Source organism: Grampus griseus, assembly GCF_964374135.1.
Source record: "Grampus griseus genome assembly, chromosome: 1".
In the NCBI taxonomy this organism is placed as follows: Eukaryota; Metazoa; Chordata; class Mammalia; order Artiodactyla; family Delphinidae; genus Grampus; species Grampus griseus.
Window position 1 is genome coordinate 157,915,433 of NC_139017.1, and position 25,777 is coordinate 157,941,209.

The following is a 25,777-nucleotide window of genomic DNA, read 5'->3' on the forward strand; positions in this document are numbered from 1 at the left end:
CAGGCTGAGAACAGGAGGGACCAAAGGTGAGCTTATCTGTGGGGGCTTAGTGTGACGGGCCACCAAGAGACTGAGAGGAGGGATGAGGCACGACCTCACCAGTCTGACCAGAGTGACCCTGCGGTGGGTCAAACCTCCCAAGCTGCCCTGGACAGGCAGGCACGTGGGCGGGACCTCGGACCGGTCTCCCGGCCTGAGGGGGCACAAAACCCAGCTGGGGCCCTGCGACTTCCATGACCATATTCTCTGGAGCATAATAACTCTGGACCAGCCGGCTGACGAGTCTGGGCATGTGAGCCCTTCGAAGAGTTCTAGGGGGAGACTGACAGGGGCTGCCAATGCGGGACCAAGGCGATGGGGGCCACTCCAGGAGCTGGGGCGTCCACCTGAGAGGTGGGCGGTGAGAGGAAGGGACGACTGCTCTGTCCTCTTTCCTCTAGGAGCCCCCCTCCACCCAGCTCGCCTCTGGGCTCGCCTCTGGGCTCGCCTCAGGCACCCGCCTCTCCCCTTCCCACCCTGGACCCCACCTGCCCCCGGTAGCCGTGCGGGTTGGGGAGACCAGACCGCCAGCGTCGCCCACCGCTCAAGTGGGGCCCGCGACTTGAGCCCGCCTCCGCCCCTCGATTGGGCGCTCATTTAAATGTCCGGCCCCGCCCCGAGCTCCGGGCGCATATATATAGGCGGCTCGGCGGGCGGCGGGCGGCATTCTGGCGCGGAGCGGAGCGGCGGCGGGTGTTGCTAGCGGGTCCGGCACGGAGCGGGGGTGCAGCTAGGTTTCCCCCCGACACCCCTCCCCCTCAGGCGCGAGCCCCACCCCTCCGCCGGCCAGGCCCACCCGACCGAACTATCCCCTGCGGCGCGAGCCCGGGGCGGCTCCGGGCGCCCCCCAGCAGAACCCCCACCATGGGCAGCCAGAGCTCCAAGGCTCCCCGGGGCGACGTGACCGCCGAGGAGGCAGCAGGCGCTTCCCCCGCTAAGGTCAACGGACAGGTGGGTGCGCTCGGCACGGCCCGACTCGTCCCCCTCCTCTCGTACCTCGCCCCCTCTAGGGCCTCGGGCCGGGGCCGCGCGCTTTGTCCGGCCCGGGACACGCGGCGCCCCCTCCCCCGCCCGGTCCCTTTGTTCTCGGCGCCGCAGCCCCCGCGGGCGAAGCAAGGGGAGGGGCGGGGAGGGGGCGCCGGCCGGGCCCCGCCGCCTTCTTTGTTCGCGGCCTCGGCCCCCGGCGCTGCCCCCTGGCCGCCCGGAGTGCCGCGCGGGGAACAAAGGCGCTGCTGGGCCGCGCCAAGGGGGCGCCCGGGGGCCGCGGGGCGGGGGCCGGAGGGGAGGGCACTCCCCCCGCAGACTCGACCTCGATAGCCCACAGCTTTTTTTAGGGAGGAGCCGCGAGGTGGGGAGAGCCTGAGGTGGGTGGGGGCCGTTTACACAAAGCAGGAGGCTGGGAAAATAGGCCGTCCAGGTGTGGGGAACAGCGCCCCGGGGCGGCTTCCCGCCCAATATCGGCTTCACGGCTCGCCCGCCAGCCCGGGATCCGCGGCCGCGGGCGGCCCTGCGCGGAATAGAGAGCGCGCCCCGGGGGAGGTGGGTGGGGGCCCCGGGACCCCAGCGCCTCCTGTCGGCCGCGGCCCCTGCGCGCCTGTGCGGGGCAGGAGGGAGAGGTTTGACGGGATGCCGGCTGTGGGGTGAGGTTACAACCAGGCTCTGGGGGTGCGGCGGAACGAGTCGGGACCCCGTTGCGTGGAAGAGGTCAGAGGCGGGCTGGGGGAGGGGAGTAAGAGCCCCGGCCCTCATTGCTGTCTCCTCTGCCCTGCAGGAGAACGGCCACGTGAAAAGCAATGGAGACTTATCCCCCAAAGGTGAAGGGGAGTCGACCCCCGTGAACGGAACAGAGGAGGCAGCCGGGGCCACTGGTGACGCCATCGAGCCGGCACCCCCTAGCCAGGGCGCTGAGGCCAAGGGGGAGGTCCCCCCCAAGGAGACCCCCAAGAAGAAGAAGAAATTCTCTTTCAAGAAGCCTTTCAAATTGAGTGGCCTGTCCTTCAAGAGAAATCGGAAGGAGGGAGGGGGTGATTCGTCTGCCTCCTCACCCACAGAGGAAGAGCAGGAGCAGGGGGAGATCGGTGCCTGCAGCGAGGAAGGCACTGCCCTGGAAGGGAAGGATGCTGCCACCCCTGAGAGCCAGGAGCCCCAGGCCAAAGGGGCAGAGGCTAGCGCTGCCTCCAAGGGAGGAGACACAGAAGAGGCAGGGCCCCAGGCCGCAGAGCCATCCACTCCCTCGGGGCCGGAGAGTGGCCCTACACCAGCGAGTGAGCAGAATGAGTAGCTGGGTGGGGGCAGGTGGGTGATCTCTAAGCTGCAAAAACTGTGCTGTCCTTGTGAGGTCACTGCCTGGACCTGGTGACCTGGCTGCCTTCCTGTGCCCAGAAAGGAAGGGGCTGTTGCCCCCTAGCCACGTTCCCTCTCCTCCTCTCCCTCCTGTGGATTCTCCCATCATCCATCTGGTCTTCCTCTTAAGGCCAGTCGAAGATGGTCCCTTGCAGTTTCCCAAGTTAGGTTAGTGATGTGAAATGCTCCTGCCCCTGTCCCTGCCTCCTTCCCTGTCCCCACCTGTGCAGAAGGCAGTTGCTGGTTTTCTTCCCCAGTTCTTTTCCAAGTAGGCTTTGTTTACTCCCCAAATCCCTGAGCCAGAGGTGGGGGTGCCTACTCCCACGCCCTGAGTGTCCACCTTCCCCTGTTGTTTGTAGTCTCCTGTGCTGGGCCTAGTGGCCCCTGGGCTGGGGAGGACACTGCCCCTGTCTAGGTTTTTATAAATGTCTTACTCAAGTTCGAACCTCCAGCTTGTGAATCAACTGTGTCTCTTTTTTGACTTGGTAAGCAAGTATTAAGCTTTGGGGTGGGGGGGGAGGTATGTAATGTGAAACAACTTCTTGTTGTCTTTTTTTTTTTTTTTCCCTCCCATTGTTGTAAATAACTTTTAATGGCCAAACCCCAGATTTGTAATTTTTTTTTTTTCTAACTGCTAAAACCATTCTCTTCCACCTGGTTTTACTGTAACATTTGGAAAAGGAATAAATGTCGTCCCTTTAGTGGTGCTTTTTAATGAGTGGTCTTCTGGGGTAGGGTGAGAAGACTGGTCTACCTCAAACCTTGAGGGGGGACTGAGACAGGTAAGTTTGTGGGGTTCTTTTGTTTTTGAGGGGTTGCCCAGATCCTCATGGACACCAGAAGGGCAGGGAAGTGGAGTCGAAATGAACCCAGGGATACTACTAGGAGACAAGCTCAGGAGGGTGTAGAAATGTACCATTTTATTACAAAGATTCTCACAAAAATGAAAATAGTATCTCAAAAAGGAAACTAGACTACCAATCTTCATCTGCAGAATTGGGGGGAGGACAGAGAGGGCAGGCAGTGTGAGTTTCTTGGCTCACTGGGGGCCAGTGGGAAGGTATGAGAACAGAATCAATCTAAGAATGGCTGATGACAAGAGCCTGAGAACAACAGGGAGTCCCTGAAGACCCAGCCACCCCTTCTAAAATGCTCAATAAGGGCACCTTTTCAAAGCAGGCACTTCAAGATTTTGTCCTATGGCTGCTTTAAGTGTATCCCTTCCACCCAGACCTGGCATCCGTTATGGTTCAAAATTAAAGAGTTCGGGAGGGATGGGTGGCAAGGCAGCTACTAGAAAAGCTCACCTAACACGTGTGCCCTGAGCTCAGGGCCCTGGTTCCTGTCTAGTCCCTGGGGATATTTATATTTAATATATTTTTATATAAATACACAAGAGAAATAGAAAATATAAAATCTGAGGGGTTGTGGGATAAAGGTGGGGAACTTGGCAAGAAGCCAGAACTGGAGAGGTCTGTTCAGGCCAACTTGACCTCCTCCTTGACCCTGTGGAGAGAGCAGAGATTGGCATGAGATAACCCACCCTAGAGGCTTTAAGGCAAAAGTGTGGGTACAATGACTTCCACAGGACCCCGGCTGCCCAGGTGACTGCTGAAGGCTGGGGCTTCCTAGCTCTGCCTAGAACTGCAGAGACAGACAGACTGGTCCCTGAAAGAGGCCTTTGTAAGCTGGACCAGCTGTCCCTGCGCCTTCCCTCTCAGCGTGGTGGGACAAAGGGGCTGGTGCTCCAATGCCAGGGAGATGATAGACAGCTCCTTCCTCACCCTTTGGCTTCTTGCTTCTCCTCCTTGGTTTTCTCCTCTTCTGTGACTTCTAGAACATAAGAGTGCAGGGATGGCCAAGGGCAGCCCCTCTGGAAAGACCCATGGGATCTCCACTTTGAAACCCCTTCCCCAACACTACAGCTCACTGGACATACAAAAGAGAGAAAAGCCCATCCCAGGCCCTCCCAGCGAGCCCTGCAGAGGACAAACAGGTTGGACCAGTTTCCCAGCCTGCTAGAGCCTGAACCCGGTGGGTGGAGGCAGCCCCCTGGGAAACTGGGGTGAAGCACTGAGAAAAGGTCTTGGGTGGTATGTGAGAGCCATGCTCCCGACCACGGGGAGCCCAGGCATGTCCCTGGCTCTGGAGCCTGGCAGGGCTCAATCAGCCAGTGAAGATGACGAATTGAGTTTCATTCTTTTGTGGGCCCTGCCACTTCTGGGAACCAGTGAAAGGCCCAAGTAGCTAAGGAAGAGCCCTAAGGAGCTGGCAGGGCCTGAGTCAGCTCCCTCCTCCCAGTGCCCTACATAAATTCCTCCTCCAGGGCCTGGGGCTCAAGATCCAAGTCCTGGCCCAACCCAAACCCACCTTTCTTCTCTTCTGGGTCTTTCTCTTTCTCATCTTCTGTTTTGACTCTCTTGGCTTTTTTGAAGTTGGAAGAGTTCTTGCGACCGCCTTCTCCCTCCTCGTCAGAGTCGGAGAACTCTTCCTCACAGGCAATTCGTTTGTCCGAGGAACAGACTGGGAAGTAATGGAAAATATGGGTGGGAGAGCAGATTCTTTATCTCAGGGTCTGCCCAGCGCTTTCTTGCATGTTCCCCCAAAAGACACCAAGGGAAGGGGACCTGGACCCTCTAAATTATCCCTACAGGCACAGGTACTTGGGTTTCTCAACAGGTGGGCAGCTTGGGGAGAATGTGGAGCCAGGAACAGTGGAGGGAAGTCAGAACTGCCTGCGGAGTAGGAAGGTGGAGGCCCCTGGGTCTCGGTCTTACTTGAAATGCGCTTGTCAGGGTCTTCTTCATCCTCATCGCCACTCTCCTCTGGAATGGCATCCTCAGGAATGGCCTGCATTTGGACCCCAGGCGCGTGGGGCAGCATTCTCAGGTTCTCAAACAGTCGCTGTCTATGGCCAATGGTAGAGAGGTGGCTGGGCTCTGGTCAAGGACCAACCAGAGCCTGGAATGTTGTTAGGGGTGTGGGGGAGGATATACTCACTTGATCTTTTCCAGGTACTCATTAGTGTTCTGGTTAGTCATATTGGAAGGACTGATGTGAAGTTTGAAATCTGGTCCAAAGTATTCGAAGTAGTCGTTGTATGGAAGCTCTAATTGGGGCAGAGGGTGAGAGAGTTAAGAGACTGGCCACCATGGGACCCTGAGAAAAGCATCTGTAGGTTTATCTGGACCTGTGAGCCCAACTATCAAACAGAGAAGCATGCCTCCAAGATAGGGTGAGGCTTGGGTACCTACAGGATTTCAATTTTTTTTAAAGCCATTCTCCAGTGTCCACACCAGTGGTGTGTTTGTGTGCATACGTGCACGTGTGTGTGTATGAAGCAGGCTGAAGCCCCTGGTTTAGAAAAATTTAGGCAATATTCATTGCGAGCACTCCCTCAGTCACTACCCCAGTTACCCTACAGAGTATGAATTCCAAAGCTATAGATAAGCACCGATAATTTTGTCCAGACCAGCAGCTGAGGGACAGGGGACAGGGTCAACTAAAGGACTCAGAAAAAAACTGACAGCTACGGTCTGAAAACCACAAGAGGATAGCAGGAGAATCAGACTCTGAAGAGGAGAGGTTGTAGAGCCAATGGGAAAGGGGCACGTGAGCTCCTGCGCTGCCCAGCCCAATCTGGCCCTGCAGCTATTACCATTAGGGATCTCTGTGTCCAGGGCCACAGCTGTTTCGTATGTCCAGCACCGGGCGACATTACGAATGGTGTAGCCACCTCCTCCCAGCATCAGCATAGGCAGGTTGAAGCTCTTCACAAATTCCACACACTTGGCGTGCCCTTTGGTGGGAGAAGGTGTGTCAAGTTGCAGGAGCACCCAGCAGGACCCTGCCCTCCCGTCTCTATGCTACCTGGCCTCACCTTTGATGGTCAAATTGAAGCAACCTAACCGATCACCAGACAAGGAGTCAGAGCCACACTGTAAGACGACTGCACTGGGCTGGAACATCTCCATTACTTTGGACATGACCTGAAAGGACACAACCTGGTCACTACCAGCCTCAAGAAAAGCTATTTGAGGTTCAGGCTGAAAAGTGTGGGTGCAGCACTTTCTTCGGCTCCTTATCACTCACTCCTACCTTTCCACTCTCCCTCAGAGAAAAGGGAGTACAAGCCTGGGCTTCTCATTTCCCCACTTCGTTCAGTTTTCCAATTTGAGAGGATCTCCAAGAGCCTTCTAGCTCTAATAAGGAGCCTAAGACAACCTCCTTGTCAATTCCCTAGATCTTGCCCTCCTTTCGTTGCTCCAAGAAGCCCTTCTGATGCAGCCCTTAGCTGCGTCTGCTCTATGCATTTGGTCCTGCAGACTTTGAGCCTTACACTGTGAGGAGGCGCTTCACTTTTGTTTATCTCATTCTCACTAGATTCTAATGTAACTGAGGACAGAGACCATAACTTAGGTTTTTCTGTTGCCCTTACTACAAGGTACACAGTAGGCACCTGGTGTTTGCTAAACGACTACCTAACCTAACCTAACTAGGTTACTACTCTAGTAATGGTTCCTTATTGCTTACAGGTGAAGATTTAACTCCTCAGCATGGCATTCAAGGCTACCTTTGAAATACTGACCCCGACAAACATTTCCCGCCACATCCTTCAACACTCCTCCCTCACATCATACTGGCCTACATACCACGTATTGGCACCTCTATGCTTCTGCTGGTGCTGTTCCCTCTGCTGAATGCCACCCCTCCCCTCCAGCCCCCACCTCCTTCACATGGGTAACTCCTCATTTCTCAAAGTCCAGCTCAAATGTCACTACCTCTGTGAAATCATCTCTGACTACGCTTTCCCCAGCCCATGTTCATCCCTCAAAAACAGCACTGACCACATGCTGTCAGGGATGTGCTTGCCTCCCACACCACAGACTGTGAGGTCTTCAAGGGCATGGATCATGTCTTAGCTATTCTTATATCCAGCAGAGGGCCTGACCCACAGAAGGCATCAGTAAATATCTGGATGAATTTTGTTCCCCTAACTGGCCACACAGCATGCAATCCAGGGTTCAAACACATCTCATTTCCAGCCAGCCTCTCAGTGGGGAGACATCCCGAAGTACACTGGAGGTGTTTTGCTACCCCTCCCTTAGATCAATCCTGTTTATAGCCCAGTGGTGGATAAGCCTAAGCCACTTACCGGCTTGAAAATGGCCTCATAGGACTCGTCATCAATCCCATCTCGGAGCGGGTAGTTAACAGCGTAATACTTGCCTTTGCCAGCCCCAATATCCTAATCAAGAAGCACATTAAAGTAAAACTGAAAGATGATGAAGCTAGGAGGAAGTTCAAGGATGAGGGCTGGAAGGCTAAGGAAAGAAGCAGTGGTTCTAAGAGAGATAAGCTGGGCCCATGAGGTGGGCCAGGGACAGAGCAGGTTAGCACCATTCCCCTCACTGGTGGAACAAGTCTAGCTCACGTCTCTGGACACACCACTGAGTCTGCACCCAGGCTGAGAATCATTTATGGAACCAGAGACTGAATATCCTACCACACAGCATGAGACCTCTCCCCCTGGACTGGGTTAAAGGTGGCTGGGGGCTGGACCATAGAAATAACACCCACCCCACGACAACCCTTTCCTTTCCAGAGCGCTTTACTGCTCACTCCTCTACCCACCACTCTCCTCTCTAGGGAGGTGTGGAAGGAAAGCAGAAACGGAAGAAGAATTCTTCAAAATTGGAAAGGCTCAGTTATTATAATGCTTGCCACGGCAAACAACTGAATTAGTGCCACTTTTTCACCCAAGGGCCACTGGCATGGCAAAATGGCTGGTTTCATTGTATTCATGCTCTCACAAAGCAGAATAGTTTAATGAATCAGTTTCCAGGGATTCTTATCCTGAGGTCCATGGATGGGCTTCAGTAGGAGGAGGCATCTATTAACTATTTGATAACAAATGTAAAATTTCATGTACTTATGGGGAGAGAGTACATAGCTTTCAGTCAGATGGTCAAAGGGGAGGGTAACCTAAAAACATTAAGAACCCTTGAGATGGTCCATAAAGGTCCCAATTCCTAGCCCGTGGGAGAGAACCTGATGTTTCTAGCCTAAAATTCAAGCTGTCTGGGACATGTGAATAGTGTAATGCAACTCAGCTGTGGCCAGGAGGGAAGTGCAATAGTCAGGAGACCCCCATCCCTTCCAACCCTTTATGTACCATCATTCCCTTCCTCCAGAATAAGAGAGGGAAAGAGACCATGGCAGGTGTCCCAGGCTGGGGTGTGGTATTCTGAATGGCAGAAGACGCAGGAAGTGGTTTTTGGTGACATGAGATAGGAGAGTTAAGAGCTGGCAGCTGAGGGTGAGCTGGTTGGCCCCTGAAGGGAGTTCTCACCCGTAGGTCCCCAGTTCCTGGGAAGTACTCTCCATATTTATGAAAGGACACAGTCATGACTCGGTCTGTGGTATAGAAGGCCTCTTCCACGCCATCGCCGTGGTGAATATCAATGTCAATATACAGCACCCTCTGGTGATACCTAGGATCAGAAGGGGGTCAGGGGGTTCTGGGGGCTCTTTGGGAGTGGGACGCGCCAAGGGCGCCAGGTCCCAGCTTACCGGGCTGGCTGCCTCCCTCAGGTATCTCTAAGCACCAGAGACGCGGAAACTGGCTGAAGGAAGGTGGAAGAGCGGCAGGGTGTCTCCAGAGGCCTGACCAAGCCGATCAAGTCCGATCTTCCTACTCTACAGCCAGGGTCAACTCCAGCCACACAGGGACACTCTGGAGGCAGGATCTGAGCAGCGCCTGCCCCTGATCTTGCCGTGGGCTCAGATCAAATCAAGACCCCGTCAAGGAGAGGATGGCCAGAGACACTCACCGAACACATCCTAGCCAGCACACTGCTAGGAAAAGCAAACTAGGGAGGCAAGCCCGGGGGAGGGGGAAATGGGAACCTGGCCTAAGGTGCTCCTCCAAGAGACAAGGCCAGGAAGGCATACTTTAGCAGTTCCAGGATGGCCAAGACGATATCATTGACGTAACAGAAGCCAGATGCCTCGGACTTCTTTGCATGGTGTAGGCCCCCAGCCCAATTCACAGCGATGTCCGTCTGCTGCTTATTAAGTTTCACGGCACTTGCTGGACATGGGAAGAAAGAACACAAGCCTATTATCAAGCCACTCTCTCCCTTTCCTCCAAGAAGCCAAGGGAACCCAGTGAGAGGTAGGACCTGCCTATTCAACAGCTGTATTGTACAATTCACAAGCCAGTCCTCTCCCCCTACCCTATTCCAATAGGAATAAACATGATATTGGCTACTCTAAAAAAACTGTTTTCCAAACTGAAGGTGGTAACTCACTAGTAGGCCTTAAAATTGGTTTAGTGGGTTATGATTAGTGTATATATATATATATATATATATATTTTTTTTTTTTTTTTTTTTTTTTTTTTTTTTTTGCTGTACATGGGCCTCTCACTGTTGTGGCCTCTCCCGTCGCGGAGCACAGGCTCCGGACGCGCAGGCTCAGCGGCCATGGCTCACGGGCCCAGCCGCTCCGCGGCATGTGGGATCTTCCCGGACCGGGGCACGAACCCGCGTCCCCTGCATCGGCAGGCGGACTCTCAACCACTGAGCCACCAGGGAAGCCCTAGTATATATATTTTTAAATGAGACAGACTAGAATAAAAATATCAGAATAATAGTAAAGGTAACCACTGTTTTGTGAAACTGGCTTCAGAGTGAGAGAGGGTGTTGTGCACGTGCATGCATAACCTGGATTGCAAGTGTAAATACTTCTAAATGTGGTGCATGGTCAAAACGTTTTAAAGAGGGGCTTCCCTGGTGGCGCAGTGGTTGAGAGTCCGCCTGCCGATGCAGGGGACACAGGTTCGTGCCCCGGTCCGGGAAGATCCCACATGCCACGAAGCGGCTGGGCCCGTGAGCCATGGCTGCTGAGCCTGCGTGTCCGGAGCCTGTGCTCCACAACGGGAGAGGCCACAGCAGTGAGAGGCCCGTGTACCCCAAAAAAACAAACAAACAAAAAAAAACATAGAGGGAATTCCCTGGCGGTCCAGTGGTTAGGACTCCACGCTTCCACTGCTGGGGACCGGGGTTCAAGCCCTGGTCAGGGAACTAAGATCCCCCAAGCCACATGGAGTGGCCAAAAATAAATAAATTAAAAAATTAAATAAATAAAATGATTTACTGAGTAAAAAATGTAGGCACAAAACTGTACATATATATGACACATTTTTTGTAAAATACAGATGTATATATGTTATGTCCAGATATATGCACACAGAAAAAAGCATGGATGTACAAACACCAAAATGGTAATGATGGTTATCTGTGGACAGTGTGATTGTAGTCAGTTTTTTTCCCTGTGCACTTCTTTGTTTTCTGAGATTACATTAGGAGGTGGTAGCGAGGGGGGAGGAGAAAAAACAATGATCATAGAAAAATAAACATTTGTTAAAAAAGGGTAGAGTGGGACTTCCCTGGTGGTCCAGTGGGTAAGACTCCACGCTCCCAATGCAGGGGGCCCAGGTTCGATCCCCTGTTGGGGAACTAGATCTCGCATGCATGCCGTAACTAAAGATCCCGCACGCTGCAACTAAGACCCAGTGCAGCCAAAATTAATTAATTAAAAAAAAAAAAAAACTTCCTAAATTTTAAAAGAAAGCGTAGAGTGATCCTGGAGGTAATCTAGACATTACAAATGGAAGTGGGAGATGCGTGGGGAGTATTTCTGACCTCCAAAGGTAATTACCATACTCTTTTGTAAGACAGATGATGACACTTCCCATTTTTATAGCACTGTGCAGTTCACAAGTTACTTTTATGTACAGCATCTCAACAAGCCCATGAGGTCTGCAGAGAGTTCCTGTATATAGGATGTCTTGGTAGGAGAGGACAGCCAAGGACACCTGTCTGTACCATGTCAGATTGAACCTGGGCTGGGACTAAACCAGGACATTTTCAAGACCTCAGGTAAAAACTCACAGGACCATTTTACATGGTCACAGGTCAGCCTCACTGGGATAGTGGCCTAAAAGACAGACCTCACTAGTACAACCCAGCACAGCCTTTAAGGAGGGATGTATATTCCTTACCCACAGAGCCACCAGTAGATAGCTGACAGAACTCAAAGAGGCCATCAAATACCGGACAGTCCTCACCAACGTTAACTTGAAAAAACATAGGAAAAGGTTAGTTTCCACAATTTCCTTTAGTTTTTGTTTACATATTTATGAGCTGATGGAAAAAATGCAGAATTTGGATTCAGAAGGCTTGGGTTCTTGTCCAGGCTCTACTACTTACTGGCTGTGTGACTGGGTCCAGTCACTTAACTTTGTTGAGCTTTCGTTCATTATCTATAACTAGCAATAATGACATCCACCTTACCCAATTGTTGAGAAGATTGATAGAAATCTTATATGGGGAAGCATTTAGCAAGTAAATACTTGGAAAATGTTGGTTCATTCCTGAGGGAGAAAAATACAGCCTCTTATTCCAGCCTGGGTTTGTTCCTGGACCTCACTCCAGCTGGCCAACAAGGAAGTGAAGAACAGAGACCTATACCGTCATCCACTGGATGCTTAACAACGTGCCGGACACTATGCTCAGTGCTTTAAGTACCTGGTGTCGTTTATCCTCACACACCTGAGGTAGGGTTTGGTCCTATTTTATAAATGGAAAAACAGGCTCAAAGAGGTGAACTGTCAGTAAATGGCAGAGGCAGTATTCAAGGATTGGTCTGCCTGTCCTAAAAGCCTACGAAAATATACTCTGGCCTCTTCCCCAGTAATTTCACATACACAGTCTCATTTGATCCTAACAAGCCCATAAAAGCTGGACGAGACAAATATCAACCCCACTGTGCAGAGGAACAAACAGATGTGGAGAAGCTAAGTGACTCGCCCAGGGTTATATAACCAGGCAGTGGTAGAACCAGAGTCCAGGTGTCCTGACTCCCACAGTCCAGTGCTCTTCTACTATACCAAGTGACAACTGGAGGAAAGTTATTTCAGGCCTAAGGGGTAAAAGTACAAACTAACACATAATGTGGAACCACATGCAAACAATAATGCAAATAAAATGAAAAAGACAGGAAGGGAAGCACACCTGAAGGCTGCAGACTCAGAGCTACAGAGGAACCTTATGGCTCCAAGTCTGCTCTCACAGAAAAGGAAACTGCTGAGATGTCAATGATATACAGAAGTTAGAGGCAGGGTGGGGCTAAATTCTCGTTCTCTTGTCCCAGTCTTCCCATTGCATGCATTATTATCAACAGGGGTTCCCACAGTAGAGCAAGGAGGAGGAGCCCTAGGATGAGGAGGGTAGGAGAGCCCAGCTTAGACTGTGGTGACCTCTTGAGACAGAGCTGAAGCTCAAGGTTTGCAATAACCACAAGAGTTACCACCTCTGGCACTGCCCTAAACTTGGGAGGGTGCTCTGATCTGGTGCCCTGCCAAGCACAGTGCTCTGAGGAAAGGTGGCGTGTGTATGGGGGTAAGCAGTAGGTGGCTCTCTCCCCCACTTCCCAGGTAAACACTGGGAGGCTGTGTCAATAAGAACTTTGGTCCCTGAGGCCAGGCTATCTATTTATCCATCGGCAATTGATTTCCCTCTCTGGCTGCTTCCTCCTTCAGTGGGCTTGGTCTGTCTGGGTTCCCAAACCTTTGCTTATACTCCTGTTTGAGATGTGGAGCTCCCATGACAAGAAATTGGTAATTTAGAAACGAGAAAAAATATATTCCTTCAGGCCCCAAACCAACATGTGGCTCAGATGGCCAGTCCATTATTCCCAGCTCAAGGGAGCTGTGTGATTACAGATGGAAAAGGGGTAAAATGGGAGAGCAGACCCTCACTTGGGACTAATCTGTGAGACTAGGGAGGACTTTTCTATGGGTTTTCCCTCTTCCCACTATAAAACTTCTCTCATTCTTAGGCTGGCTTTAGACTGATGGGGAGCAATACTGGGTGAGAGATGGGGGAGCAGACGTAGGTCAAGAAGGCACTAAAAAGCATATACTGCAGCAAGAGACACATGGGATTAAACACTGACTTCAGGATAGTGCTTACACCTTGGTGGTGGTGGGAATGGGGTGGAGAGGGGGGTAGAAGAGGAAGGGCATGTGATCAAAGAGAGGTGCCCAGGAGGGCTTCAACTGTACTGGCAATGTTTTCTTTCTTAGGCTGGTTGTAGGGACATGTTTGATCATTGTATAATTTTTTATAGTTTTGTGTGTGTGTCTGAAATATTTTATGTGCAACATATTTTAAAATAGTCCAGAATCAGGAAACCAGAGTTCCATTCTCCATTCCACCACTATCTTGCTGTGTGACCCTGGGACAGTCATCTCACCTCCCTGGGTTTCAGTTTATACATCTACAGAATGGACAAGAATGCCTCCAAATTTTACCAGCACAAGTCCCTTTTATCACGTTTCTACCATAAGCCTCATGTTTTGATAGACTATCTGCCAAAAATAAAAATTGCATTTATTTATGTTCCCATTTTTAATTATTAAAAATTATGTCAGAACTTCTGCTTAAGATTCTCAAATTCTCAAAGTGACCATAAAGCATTTAAATTACATCCTAGCAAGAGCAAGGAAACCAGACTTATTTGGTCTTATTACATGTATTAACTTCCTAGGTTAGGTGTTGGTAAATACTGAAAAAAACTCAGCTCTTCATCCCTGTTATTGTCCCTGTAGACACCCCTGGTTATAAAGCACTGCACTAGTGACATCTCTCTGAATCAAGTCAGTAAGGTGCCTTGAAGTACTTAGAGAACCTCATCCTTTTTTTTTTTTAATTTTTTAATTTAATTTAATTTTTTTATACAGCAGGTTCTTATCAGTTATCTATATTATACATATTAGCGTATATATGTCAATCCCAATCTCCCAATTCATCCCACCACCACCACTCCCCCGTGCCACTTTCCCCCCTTGGTGTCCATACATTTGTTCTCTACATCTGTGTCTCTATTTCTGCCCTACAAACCAGTTCATCTGTACCATTTTTCTAGGTTCCACATATATGCGTTAATATACGATATTTGTTTTTCTTTCTGACTTACTTCACTCTGTATGACAGTCTCTAGATCCATCCACGTCTGTACACAAATGACCCAATTTCATTCCTTTTTATGGCCGAGTAATATTCCATTGTATATATGTACCACATCTTCTTTATCCATTTGTCTGTCGATGGGCATTTAGGTTGCTTCCATGACCTGGCTATTGCAAATAGTTCTGCAATGAACATTGGGGTGTATGTGTTTTTTTGAATTATGGTTTTCTCTGGGTATATGCCCAGGAATGGGATCGTGGGCCATCTGGTAATTCTGGTAATTCTAGAATTCTAGAAATCTGGTATTTCTATTTTTAGTTTTTTAAGGAACCTCCATACTGTTCTCCATAGTGGCTGTATCAATTTACATTCCCACCGACAGTGCAAGAGGGTTCCCTTTTCTCCACACCCTCTCCAGCATTTGTTGTTTGTAGATTTTCTGATGATGCCCATTCTAACCGGTGTGAGGTGACACCTCATTGTAGTTTTTATTTGCATTTCTCTAATAATTAGTGATGTTGAGCAGCTTTTCATGTGCTTCTTCTCTCTTCTTTGGGGAAGTGTCTATTTAGGACTTCTGCCCATTTTTGGATTGAGTTGTTTTTTTAATATTGAGCTGCATAAGTTGTTTATATATTTTGGAGATTAATCCTTTGTCCTTTGATTTGTTTACGTATGGTGTTAGGGAGTGTTCCAGTTTCATTCTTTTACATGTAGCTGTCCAGTTTTCCCAGCACCACTTATTGAAGAGACTCTCTTTTCTCCATTGTATGTTCTTGCCTCCTTTGCTATAGATCAGTTGACCATAGGTGCATGGGTTTATCTCTGGGCTTTCTATCCTGTTCCATTAATCTATATTTCTGTTCTTGTGCCAGTACCATATTGTCTTGATTACTGTAGCTTTGAGGTACAGTCTGAAGTCAGGGAGTCTGATTCCTCCAGCTCCACTTTTTTCCCTCAAGACTGCTTTGGCTATTCAGGGTCTTTTGTGGCTCCATACACATTTTAAGATTTTATGTTCTAGTTCTGTAAAAAATGCCACTGGTAATTTGATAGGGATTGCATTGAATCTGCAGGTTGCTTTGGGTAGTATGGTCATCTTCACAATATTGATTCTTCCAATCCAAGAACATGGTATATCTCACCATCTGTTTGTGTCATCTTTGATTTCTTTCATCAGTATCTTACGGTTTTCTGCGTACAGGTCTTTTGTCTCCCTAGGTAGGTTTATTCCTAGGTATTTTATTCTTTTTGTTGCAGTGGTAAATGGGAGTGGTTCCTTAATTTCTCTTTCAGATTTTTCATCATTAGTGCATAGGAATGCAAGAAATTTCTGTGCATTAATTTTGTATCCTGCAACTTTGCCAAATTCATTTATTAGCTCTAGTAGTTTTCTGGTGGCATGTTTAGGATTCTCTATGTATAGTATCACGTCATCTGCAAACAGTGACAGTTTTACTTCTTCTTTTCCAATTTGTATTCCTTTTATTTCTATTTCTTCTCTGATTGCCGTGGCTAGGACTTCCAAAACTATGTTGAATAATAGTGGCGAGAGTGGACATCCTTGTCCTTTTCCTGATCTTAGAGGAAATGCTTTCAGTTTTTCACGATTGAGAATGATGTTTGCTGTGGGTTTGTCGTATATAGCCTTTATTTTTTATTTTTTCGGTACGCGGGCCTCCCACTGCCGTGGCCCCTCCCGTCGCGGAGCACAGGCTCTGGACGCGCAGGCCCAGCGGCCACGGCCCACGGGCCCAGCCGCTCCGCGGCATGCGGGGCCCTCCCAGACCGGGGCACGAACCCGCGTCCCCCGCATCGGCAGGCGGACTCTCAACCACTGCGCCACCAGGGAAGCCCCGTATATGGCCTTTATTATGTTGACGTAGGTTCCCTCTATGCCCACTTTCTGGAGAGTTTTTGTCATAAATTGGTGTTGAAATTTGTCGAAAGCTTTTTCTGCATCTATTGAGGTGATCATATGGTTTTTCTTCTTCAGTTTGTTAATGTGGTGCATCACATTGGTTAATTGGCATACATTGAAGAATCCTTGCATCCCTGGGATAAATCCCACTTGATCATGGTGTATGATCCTTTTAATCTGTTGTTGGATTCTGTTTGCTAGTATTTTGTTTAGGATTTTTGCATCTATTTTCAACAGTGATATTGGTCTGTAATTTTCTTTTTTTGTACTATCTTTGTCTGGTTTTGGTATCAGGGTAATGGTGGCCTCATAGAATGAGTTTGGGAGTGTTCCTTTCTCTGCAGTTTTTTGGAAGAGTTTGAGAAGGATGGGTGTTAGCTCTTCTCTAAATGTTTGACAGAATTCACCTGTGAAGCCATCTGGTCGTGGACTTTTGTTTGTTGGAATATACATATATTTTTTAATATGTGGTTCTTTTGTGGGTTTTTTTCTCATTTATTTTTGGCTGTGTTGGGTCTTCGTTGCTGCATGTAGGCTTTCTCTAGTTGCGGCGAGCAGGGGCTGTTCTTTGTTATGGTGCGCAGGCTTCTCATTGCAGTGGCTTCTCTTGTTGAGGAGCATGGGCTCTAGGCGCGTGGGCTTCAGCAGTTGTGGTGCACGGGCTTCATTGCTCCGCGCCATGTGAGATCTTCCCAGACCAGGGCTCGAACCTGTGTCCCCTGCATTGGCAGGCAGATTCTTAACCACTGTACCACCAGGGAAGCTCCTGTTGGAAGATTTTAAATCACAGTTTCAATTTTATTACTTGTGATTGGTCTGTTCATATTTTCTATTTTTTCCTGGTTCAGTTTTGGAAGGTTATACCTTTCTAAGAATTTGTCCATTTCTTCCAGGTTGTCCATTTTATTGGCACAGAGCTGCTTGTAGTAGTCTCTTACGATGCTTTGTATTTCTGTGGTGTCTGCTGTAACTTCTCCTTTTTCATTTCTAATGTTATTGATTTGAGTCCTTTCCCTCTTTTTCTTGATGTGTCTGGCTAAAGATTTATCAAGAGAGCCTCATCTTTTCTTTTTTTTAACATCTTTACAGGAGTGTACTTGCTTTACAATGTTGTGTTAGTTTCTGCTTTATAGCAAAGTGAATGAGCTATACACATACATGTATCCCCATATCTCCTCCCTCTTGCGTCTCCCTCCCATCCTCCGTATCCCACCCCTCTAGGCGGTCACCAAGCACTGAGCTGATCTCCCTGTGCTATGCAGCTGCTTCACACTAGCTATCTATTTTACATTTGGTAGTGTATATATGTCAATGCCACTCTCCCACTTCATCCCAGCTTACCCTTACCCCTCCCCAAGTCCTCAAGTCCATTCTCTATGTCTGCTTCTTTATTCCTGTCCTGCCCCCAGATTCTTCAGAACCATTTTTTTTTTTTAGATTCCATATATATGTGTTAGCATACGGTATTTGTTTTTCTCTAACTTACTTCACTCTGTATGACAGACTCTAGGTCCACCCACCACACTACAAATAACTCAGTTTCGTTTCTTTTTATGGCTGAGTAATATTCCATTGTTTATATGTGCCACATCTTCTTTGTCGATGGACACTTAGGTTGCTTCCATGTCCTGGCTATTGTAAAAAGAGCTGCAGTGAACTTTGTGGTACATGACTCTTTTTGAATTATGGTTTTCTCAGGGTATATGCCCAGTAGTGGGATTGCTGGGTTGTATGGTAGTTCTATTTTTAGTTTTTGAAGGAACCTCTATACCGTTCTCCACAGTGGTTGTATCAATTTACATTCCCACCAACAGTGCAAGAGGGTTCCCTTTTCTCCACACCCTCTCCAGCATTTATTGTTTGTAGATTTTTTGATGGTGGCCATTCTGACTGGTGTGAGGTGATACCTCATTGTAGTTCTGATTTGCATTTCTCTAATGATTAGTGATGTTGAGCATCCTTTCATGTGTTTGTTGGCAATATGTATATCTTCTTTGGAGAAATGTCTATTTAGGTCTTCTGCCCATTTTTGGATTGGGTTGTTTGTTTTTTTGATATTGAGCTGCTTGTAAATTTTGGAGATTAATCCTTTGTCAGTTGCTTCATTTGTAAGTATTTTCTCCCATTCTGAGGCTTGTCTTCTCGTCTTGTTTATAGTTTCCTTTGCTGTGCAAAAGCTTTTAAGTTTCATTAGGTCCCATTTGTTTATTTTTGTTTTTATTTCCATTTCTCTAGGAGGTGGGTCAAAAAGGATCTTGCTGTGATTTATGTCATAGAGTGTTCTGCCTATGTTTTCTTCTAAGAGTTTTATAGTGTCTGGCCTTACATTTAGGTCTTTAATCCATTTTGAATTTATTTTTGTGTATGGTTCTAATTTCATTCTTTTACATGTAGCTGTCCAGTTTCCCCAGCACCACTTAATGAAGAGGCTGTCTTTTCTCCATTGTATATTCTTGCCTCCTTTATAAAAAAATAAGGTGACCGGGCTTCCCTGGTGGCGCAGTGGTTGAGAGTCTGCCTGTCGATTCAGGGGATGCAGGTTCGTGCCCCAGTCCGGGAATATCCCACATGCCGCGGAGCGGCTTGGCCCATGAGCCATAGCCGCTGAACCTGCATGTCCGGAGCCTGTGCTCCGCAACAGGAGAGGCCGCAACAGTGAGAGGCCCGCGTACCGCCAAAAAAAAAAAAAAAAGGTGACCATATGTGTGTAGGTTTATCTCTGGGCTTTCTATCCTGTTCCATTCATCTATATTTCTGTCTTTGTGCCAGTACCATACTGTCTTGATTACTGTAGCTTTGTAGTATAGTCTGAAGTCCAGGAGCCTGATTCCTCCAGCTCCGTTTTTCTTTCTCAAAATTGCTTTGGCTATTCAGGGTCTTTTGTGTTTCCATACAAAGTGTGCAATTTTTTGTTCTAGTTCTGTGAAAAATGCCATTGGTAGTTTGATAGGGATTGCATTGAATGTGTAGAGAGCCTCATCCTTTTTACCCCCACCTTCAATGACAAAAAAATCTCAGACCTCATTTTTCAATGCACAACTTTAGAATGCTGGTTTCAGGAAAACTGGAGCAAACTGGGAGCCAGAACCAAACCTGCACACTCCTGAGGGCCTAATATGTCGTCTGTCTTGATAGATTTGAAAATAAAAGCAATAAGTTATAACAGCAAAAGCTACTATTCACTGCTTTAAATACATTATCTTGGGCTTCCCTGGTGGCGCAGTAGTTAAGAATCCACCTGCCAATGCACAGGACACAGGTTCGAGCCCTGGTCCAGGAAGATCCCACATGCCGTGGAGCAACTAAGCCCATGCACCACAACTACTGAGCCTGCGAGCCTGCGCTCTAGAGCCCGCGAGCCACAACTACTAAGCCCGCATGCCACAACTACTGAAGCCCACACTACTAGAGCCTGTGCTCGGCAATAAGAGAAGCCACCACCACGAGAAGCCTGTACACCACAACGAAGAGTAGCCCCCGCTCACCACAACTAGAGAAAGCCCTCATGCAGCAACGAAGACCAAACACAGCCAAAAATAAATAAATAAATATTTTTAAAATAAATAAATAAATACAGTATCTTACTCATCCCCCCAAACTCCATTATGAAACAGGCACTACTGTCTTCCTTTTAAAGAAGGTAAAACAAGGCTCAGAAAGGCTAGGGGACATACTCAAGAACACAGAGCTAAGTGGCAGAGCTATGGGATTCAAACCAAGACATCAAAGCTCATTCTCTTGCTTTAATACGAAGCTGCTTCTCTAATGAGAGCCCTCTCTACTGAGAGTAGAGCCTTATCGCTAGCCTAAATAAGTTATGGAACGGCCCTAAAGCCATCTAAAGCAAAGGAATGAATCTGTCTCACCTGAGAAGGAAATAAGACCCTGTCAATTCAGACAGTAAGTACCTCACTTAGATGGGGCAGCAGCTCCTGGAGTTGTGCGTGGCAAAGAAGCTTAATGCTTCATAAAAGGTCCCTGTGGTTCTCTAATCATTACCAGTGCACAATTATTGTAACAAATAAATTTCTGCCTTGGGAATCAGACTACCTTGTGGCCAGTAGCAACAAAAAAGTGCCATAGATTTCCTGGTATTTCAAAATAAGCTGTCATAAACTATTCAAAACTTCTTCTAGACAATACTGTTACATTGTTTTATTATGAGATCTTAGGTGCTAAGGGATAATTTCTAAAATAACACAAGTGAGAAATCAGGGATGACAGTTTCTTCTCAAATTTGAACATAATTTTTCCACACAGCTAAAACAATCCCCATAATTCCTATAAGCTGAGCGTGGCTTCTGAGATGTGACCTGTTCTGAGTTTCAAGTCCCAAGGGGCAGGGGCAGAATCACCTTAACTCAAAGATTACATCACCTAGAGTCTAAGTGGCTGCTAAGTTCTTAACTAATAGTCACATAGTGAGAGCAGTTACAGTTGCATGGGATGACATCCAGTCCATTTTACAAAAGAAAAATCTGAGGGGAAGTGACTTGCCCCAGTCAGTTAAGAGTCAGTGCCGGGACCTATATCACCTGTCTCCCCAACCCAGGTCAGTGCTTTTTCCATTACAACAATTACAGTTTGGTGGGGCGGGGATAATGTTGTGAACCTAACTGGACAAAGTTCAATCTATTTCTTACAATCAGGAAACAAAGAAAACCAGTCTTGAGACAAAAGAAACACTTTGGTACCCTCAGGAAGCAGGGAAAATCAGGTGTCAGCTGAATGGGGGATACAAGGGAAGGTAGGGTGAGTCTCTCCAACTTGAAGGGAGATCCAACTGGGGGCTTGACAGTAGGGAGGGAACAGAATGGACTTACATCTCTGCATCTGCTTGCTGTACTCAGACATGTTATCTGGGCGGATGGAGCGCAAGAATTTAATGTAGTCATCACTGTGGTACTTGGTCATCTCCTCAGCATTGGCTTTGTGAGGGCGCTAGAGGGCAGAGGGGAGAAAAGAGCATGTTATTCTTGACTACTGCCAGTCTTCACTCAGCACTGAGCTAGGTGCTGTACAGAATAAAAAATGACTGATTAGATTCAGTCCTCAAGAAACTCACAATCTAGTTAAGCAAATAAGATTATCAAAAGAGATTCCATATCTCAAGACCTAGATGGCATCTCAAGCTCTATTGCCTAGGCAAGTCTATATTTTTTTTCTTTTTTTCCATTTTTTAATTTAAAAAAATTGTTTTAAGTATTTAATTATGGTGGCAATTCTATCTCTTGAGCCTCAATTTCCTCATTTACCAAATAGGGATAACAACATCTACTTCACAGGGAAGAGGTGAGAATTGGATGAGACTGTTAAATCTCTTTGTAAATTGTTTTACAAATCACTTTCTTTTTAATATTCAATATAACAATATATAATTATGGGCCAAATGGCTCTAAGAGTTCAAGAAGAAGGGGTGACTAGTAATAACTGAAATAGATGGGAAATCCTTTATGAATCATCATCACACCAACAATTCTGATCACATCCTCCCCATAATAACTTCCTTGACATAGTAATTTCCAGGTTATCCCAACATTCTGATTCAGCCTGTCCTCTTTTTAAAAATTCTCTTCCTCTCCTGCCTTAAAGGTGGGCCTCCTTCAAAGACAACCCTCTTCTTTTCTAATAACCAATACTTTTATAGTTTATAAAGCATTTTCAATACAGCTAACATTAATTATTTACTCTGTGCCAGTCTCTGTTTTAGGCACAACCTTTTAAAGTCCATACTATTATTATCTTCACTTTGCAGTAAGGAAACTACAGCAGAGAGGGGTTAAACATAATTTGCCCAAGGTTACATGGCTAGTAAGCCAGAATAAGAAAGGTCTGGCTCCAGGGACTATTTGACTCTCATTTAAGCCTCACTTAATATAACGAGAAATACTGAAATTGAAAGACTGATACTGTTTTATTAAAAAACACCCATAGAGGGCTTCCCTGGTGGTGCAGTGGTTAAGAATCCGTCTGCCAATGCTGGGGACACGGGTTTGAGCCCTGGTCCGGGAGGATTCTATGTGCTGCAGAGCAACTAAGCCCGTGCACCACTACTGAGCCTGCGCTTAGAGCCCATGAGCCACAGCTGCTGAGCCCACGTGCCACAACCACTGAAGCCTGTGAGCCTGGAGCCTGTGCTCTGTAACAAGAGAAGCCACCGCAATGAGAAGCCTGGGCACCAAAACGAAGGGTGGCCCCCGCTTGCCACTAGAGAAAGCCCATGTGCAGCAATGAATACCCAAGGCAACCAAAAATAAATAAATTAAAATGAATAAATTAATAATAAAAAAAGACAGCTGGAGGAGCAATACTCATATCAGATAAAATAGACTTTAAAATAAAGAATGTTACAAGAGACAAGGAAGGACACTACATAATGATCAAGGGATCAATCCAAGAAGATATAACAATTATAAATATATATGCACCCAACATAGGAGCACCTCAATACAAAAGGCAACTGCTAACAGCTATAAAAGGAAATCGACAATAACACAATAATAGTGAGGGACTTTAACACCTCACTTACACCAATGGACAGATCATCCAAACAGAAAATTAATAAGGAAACAAGAGCTTTAAATGACACAATAGACCAGATAGATTTAATTGATATTTATAGGATACTGCATCCAAAAACAGCAAATTACACTTTCTTCTCAAGTGCACACGGAACATTCTCCAGGACTGATCACATCTTGGGTCACAAATCGAGTCTCAGTAAATGTAAGAAAATTGAGACCATATCAAGCATCTTTTCTGACCACAACGCTATGAGATTAGAAATCAATTAAGGGAAAAAAACATAAAAAACAAAAACAGACGGAGGCTAAACAATACATTACTAAATACCAAGAGACCACTGAAGAAATCAAAGAGGAAATCAAAAAATACCTAGAAACAAATGACAATGAAAATACAATGATCCAAAACCTATGGGATGCAGCAAAAGCAGTTCTAAGAGGGAAGTTTATAGCAATACAATCCTACCTCAAGAGATAGCAAACATCTCAAATAAAAAATCTAACCTTACACCTAAAAGGACTAGAGAAAGAAGAACAAACAAAACCCAGTTAGCAGAAGGAAAGAAATCATAAAGATCAGAGCAGAAATAAATGAAATAGAAACAAAGAAAACAATAGCAAAGATCAATAAAACTAAAAGCTGGTTATTTCAGAAGATAAGCAAAATTGATAGACCATTAGCCAGACTCATCAAGAAAAAGAGGGAGAGAACTCATATCAATAAAATTAGAAATAAAAAAGGAAAAGTTACAACAGACACTGCAGAAATACAAAGCAACCTAAGACAGTACTACAAGCAACTCTATGACAATAAAATGGACAACTTGGAAGAAACAGACAAATTCTTAGAAAGGTATAACCTTCCAAGACTGAACCAGGAAGAAACAGAAAATATGAACAGACCAATCACAAGTAATGAAATTGAAACTCTGATTAAAAGTCTTCCAACAAACAAAAGTCCAGGACCAGATGGCTTCACAGGTGAATTCTGTCAAACATTTAGAGAAGAGCTAACACCCATCCTTCTCAAACTCTTCCAAAAAATTGCAGAGGAAGGAACACTCCCAAACTCATTCTATGAGGCCACCATTACCCTGATACCAAAACCAGACAAAGATAGTACAAAAAAAGAAAATTACAGACCAATATCACTGTTGAAAATAGATGCAAAAATCCTAAACAAAATACTAGCAAACAGAATCCAACAACAGATTAAAAGGATCATACACCATGATCAAGTGGGATTTATCCCAGGGATGCAAGGATTCTTCAATGTATGCCAATTAACCAATGTGATGCACCACATTAACAAACTGAAGAAGAAAAACCATATGATCACCTCAATAGATGCAGAAAAAGCTTTCGACAAATTTCAACACCAATTTATGACAAAAACTCTCCAGAAAGTGGGCATAGAGGGAACCTACCTCAACATAAAAAAGGCCATATACGACAAACCCACAGTAAACATCATTCTCAATCGTGAAAAACTGAAAGCATTTCCTCTAAGATCAGGAAAAGGACAAGGATGTCCACTCTCGCCACTATTATTCAACATAGTTTTGGAAGTCCTAGCCACGGCAATCAGAGAAGAAATAGAAATAAAAGGAATACAAATTGGAAAAGAAGAAGTAAAACTGTCACTGTTTGCAGATGACGTGATACTATACATAGAGAATCCTAAACATGCCACCAGAAAACTACTCGAGCTAATCAATGAATTTGGCAAAGCTGCAGGATACAAAACTAATGCACAGAAATCTCTTGCATTCCTATGCACTAATGATGAAAAATCTGAAAGAGAAATTAAGGAACCACTCCCATTTACCACTGCAACAAAAAGAATAAAATACCTAGGAATAAACCTACCTAGGGAGACAAAAGACCTGTACGCAGAAAACTGTTAAGACATTGATGAAAGAAATCAAAGATGACACAAACAGATGGTGAGATATACCATGTTCTTGGATTGGAAGAATCAATATTGTGAAGATGACTATACTACCCAAAGCAACCTGCAGATTCAATGCAATCCCTATCAAATTACCAGTGGCATTTTTTACAGAACTAGAACATAAAATCTTAAAATGTGTATGGAGCCACAAAAGACTCCGAATAGCCAAAGCAGTCTTGAGGGAAAAAAACGGAGCTGGAGGAATCAGACTCCCTGACTTTAGACTATATTGCAAAGCTACAGTAATCGGGGCTTCCCTGGTGGCGCAGTGGTTAAGAATCCACCTGCCAATGCAGGGGACACGGTCCAAGCCCTGGTCTGGGAAGATTCCACATGCCGCGGAGCAACTAAGCCCGTGTGCCCCAACTACTGAGCTTGCGCTCTAGAGCCCATGAGCCACAACTACTAAGCCCACGTGCCTGGAGCCCGTGTTCCGCAACAAGAGAAGCCACTGCAATGAGAAGCCTGCGCACTGAAACAAAGAATAGCCCCCGCTTGCCACAACTAGAGAAAGCCCACGCACAGCAACGAAGACCCAACGCAGCCAAAAATAAATAAATTTTAAAAAAAGCTACAGTAATCAAGACAATATGGTACTGGCACAAGAACAGAAATATAGATCAATGGAAAAGGATAGAAAGCCCAGAGATAAACCCACGCACCTATGGTCAACTAATGTATAACAAAGGAGGCAAGGATATACAATGGAGAAAAGAGAGTCTCTTCAATAAGTGGTGCTGGGAAAACTGGACAGCTACATGTAAAAGAATGAAACTAGAACACTCCCTAACACCATACGCAAAAATAAACTCAAAATGGATTAGAGACCTAAATGTAAGACTGGACACTATAAAACTCTTAGAGGAAAACATAGGAAGAACACTCTTTGACATAAATCACGGTGAGATCTTTTTTGACCCACCTCCTAGAGAAATGGAAATAAAAACAAAAATAAACA

General features: G+C 46.5%; 2 protein-coding genes across 2 annotated transcripts in view; one reads left to right on the plus strand and one right to left on the minus strand.

The window, feature by feature from the left end:
- The first annotated feature begins 720 nt into the window (after nucleotides 1–720).
- Nucleotides 721–3,073, plus strand: MARCKSL1 (MARCKS like 1). Its single transcript, XM_082679384.1, has 2 exons — nucleotides 721–990; nucleotides 1,811–3,073. The coding sequence occupies exons 1-2, from the start codon at nucleotides 904–906 to the stop codon at nucleotides 2,318–2,320; spliced, it is 597 nt and encodes a 198-aa protein (XP_082535510.1). The 5' UTR covers nucleotides 721–903; the 3' UTR covers nucleotides 2,321–3,073.
- A 212-nt stretch (nucleotides 3,074–3,285) lies between these two features.
- Nucleotides 3,286–25,777, minus strand: part of HDAC1 (histone deacetylase 1) — a 40,402-nt gene continuing 17,910 nt past the window's right edge. Inside the window, exons 3-14 of the mRNA XM_082669237.1 lie at nucleotides 21,165–21,282; nucleotides 11,450–11,524; nucleotides 9,337–9,475; nucleotides 8,735–8,876; nucleotides 7,538–7,630; nucleotides 6,263–6,371; nucleotides 6,041–6,181; nucleotides 5,383–5,491; nucleotides 5,160–5,290; nucleotides 4,753–4,905; nucleotides 4,167–4,215; nucleotides 3,286–3,888 (exon numbers count right to left, since the gene is read on the minus strand). Coding sequence (XP_082525363.1) covers nucleotides 3,861–3,888; nucleotides 4,167–4,215; nucleotides 4,753–4,905; nucleotides 5,160–5,290; nucleotides 5,383–5,491; nucleotides 6,041–6,181; nucleotides 6,263–6,371; nucleotides 7,538–7,630; nucleotides 8,735–8,876; nucleotides 9,337–9,475; nucleotides 11,450–11,524; nucleotides 21,165–21,282 — 1,287 coding nt within the window. The 3' untranslated portion in view covers nucleotides 3,286–3,860. The remainder of the gene's footprint in view (nucleotides 3,889–4,166; nucleotides 4,216–4,752; nucleotides 4,906–5,159; nucleotides 5,291–5,382; nucleotides 5,492–6,040; nucleotides 6,182–6,262; nucleotides 6,372–7,537; nucleotides 7,631–8,734; nucleotides 8,877–9,336; nucleotides 9,476–11,449; nucleotides 11,525–21,164; nucleotides 21,283–25,777) is intronic.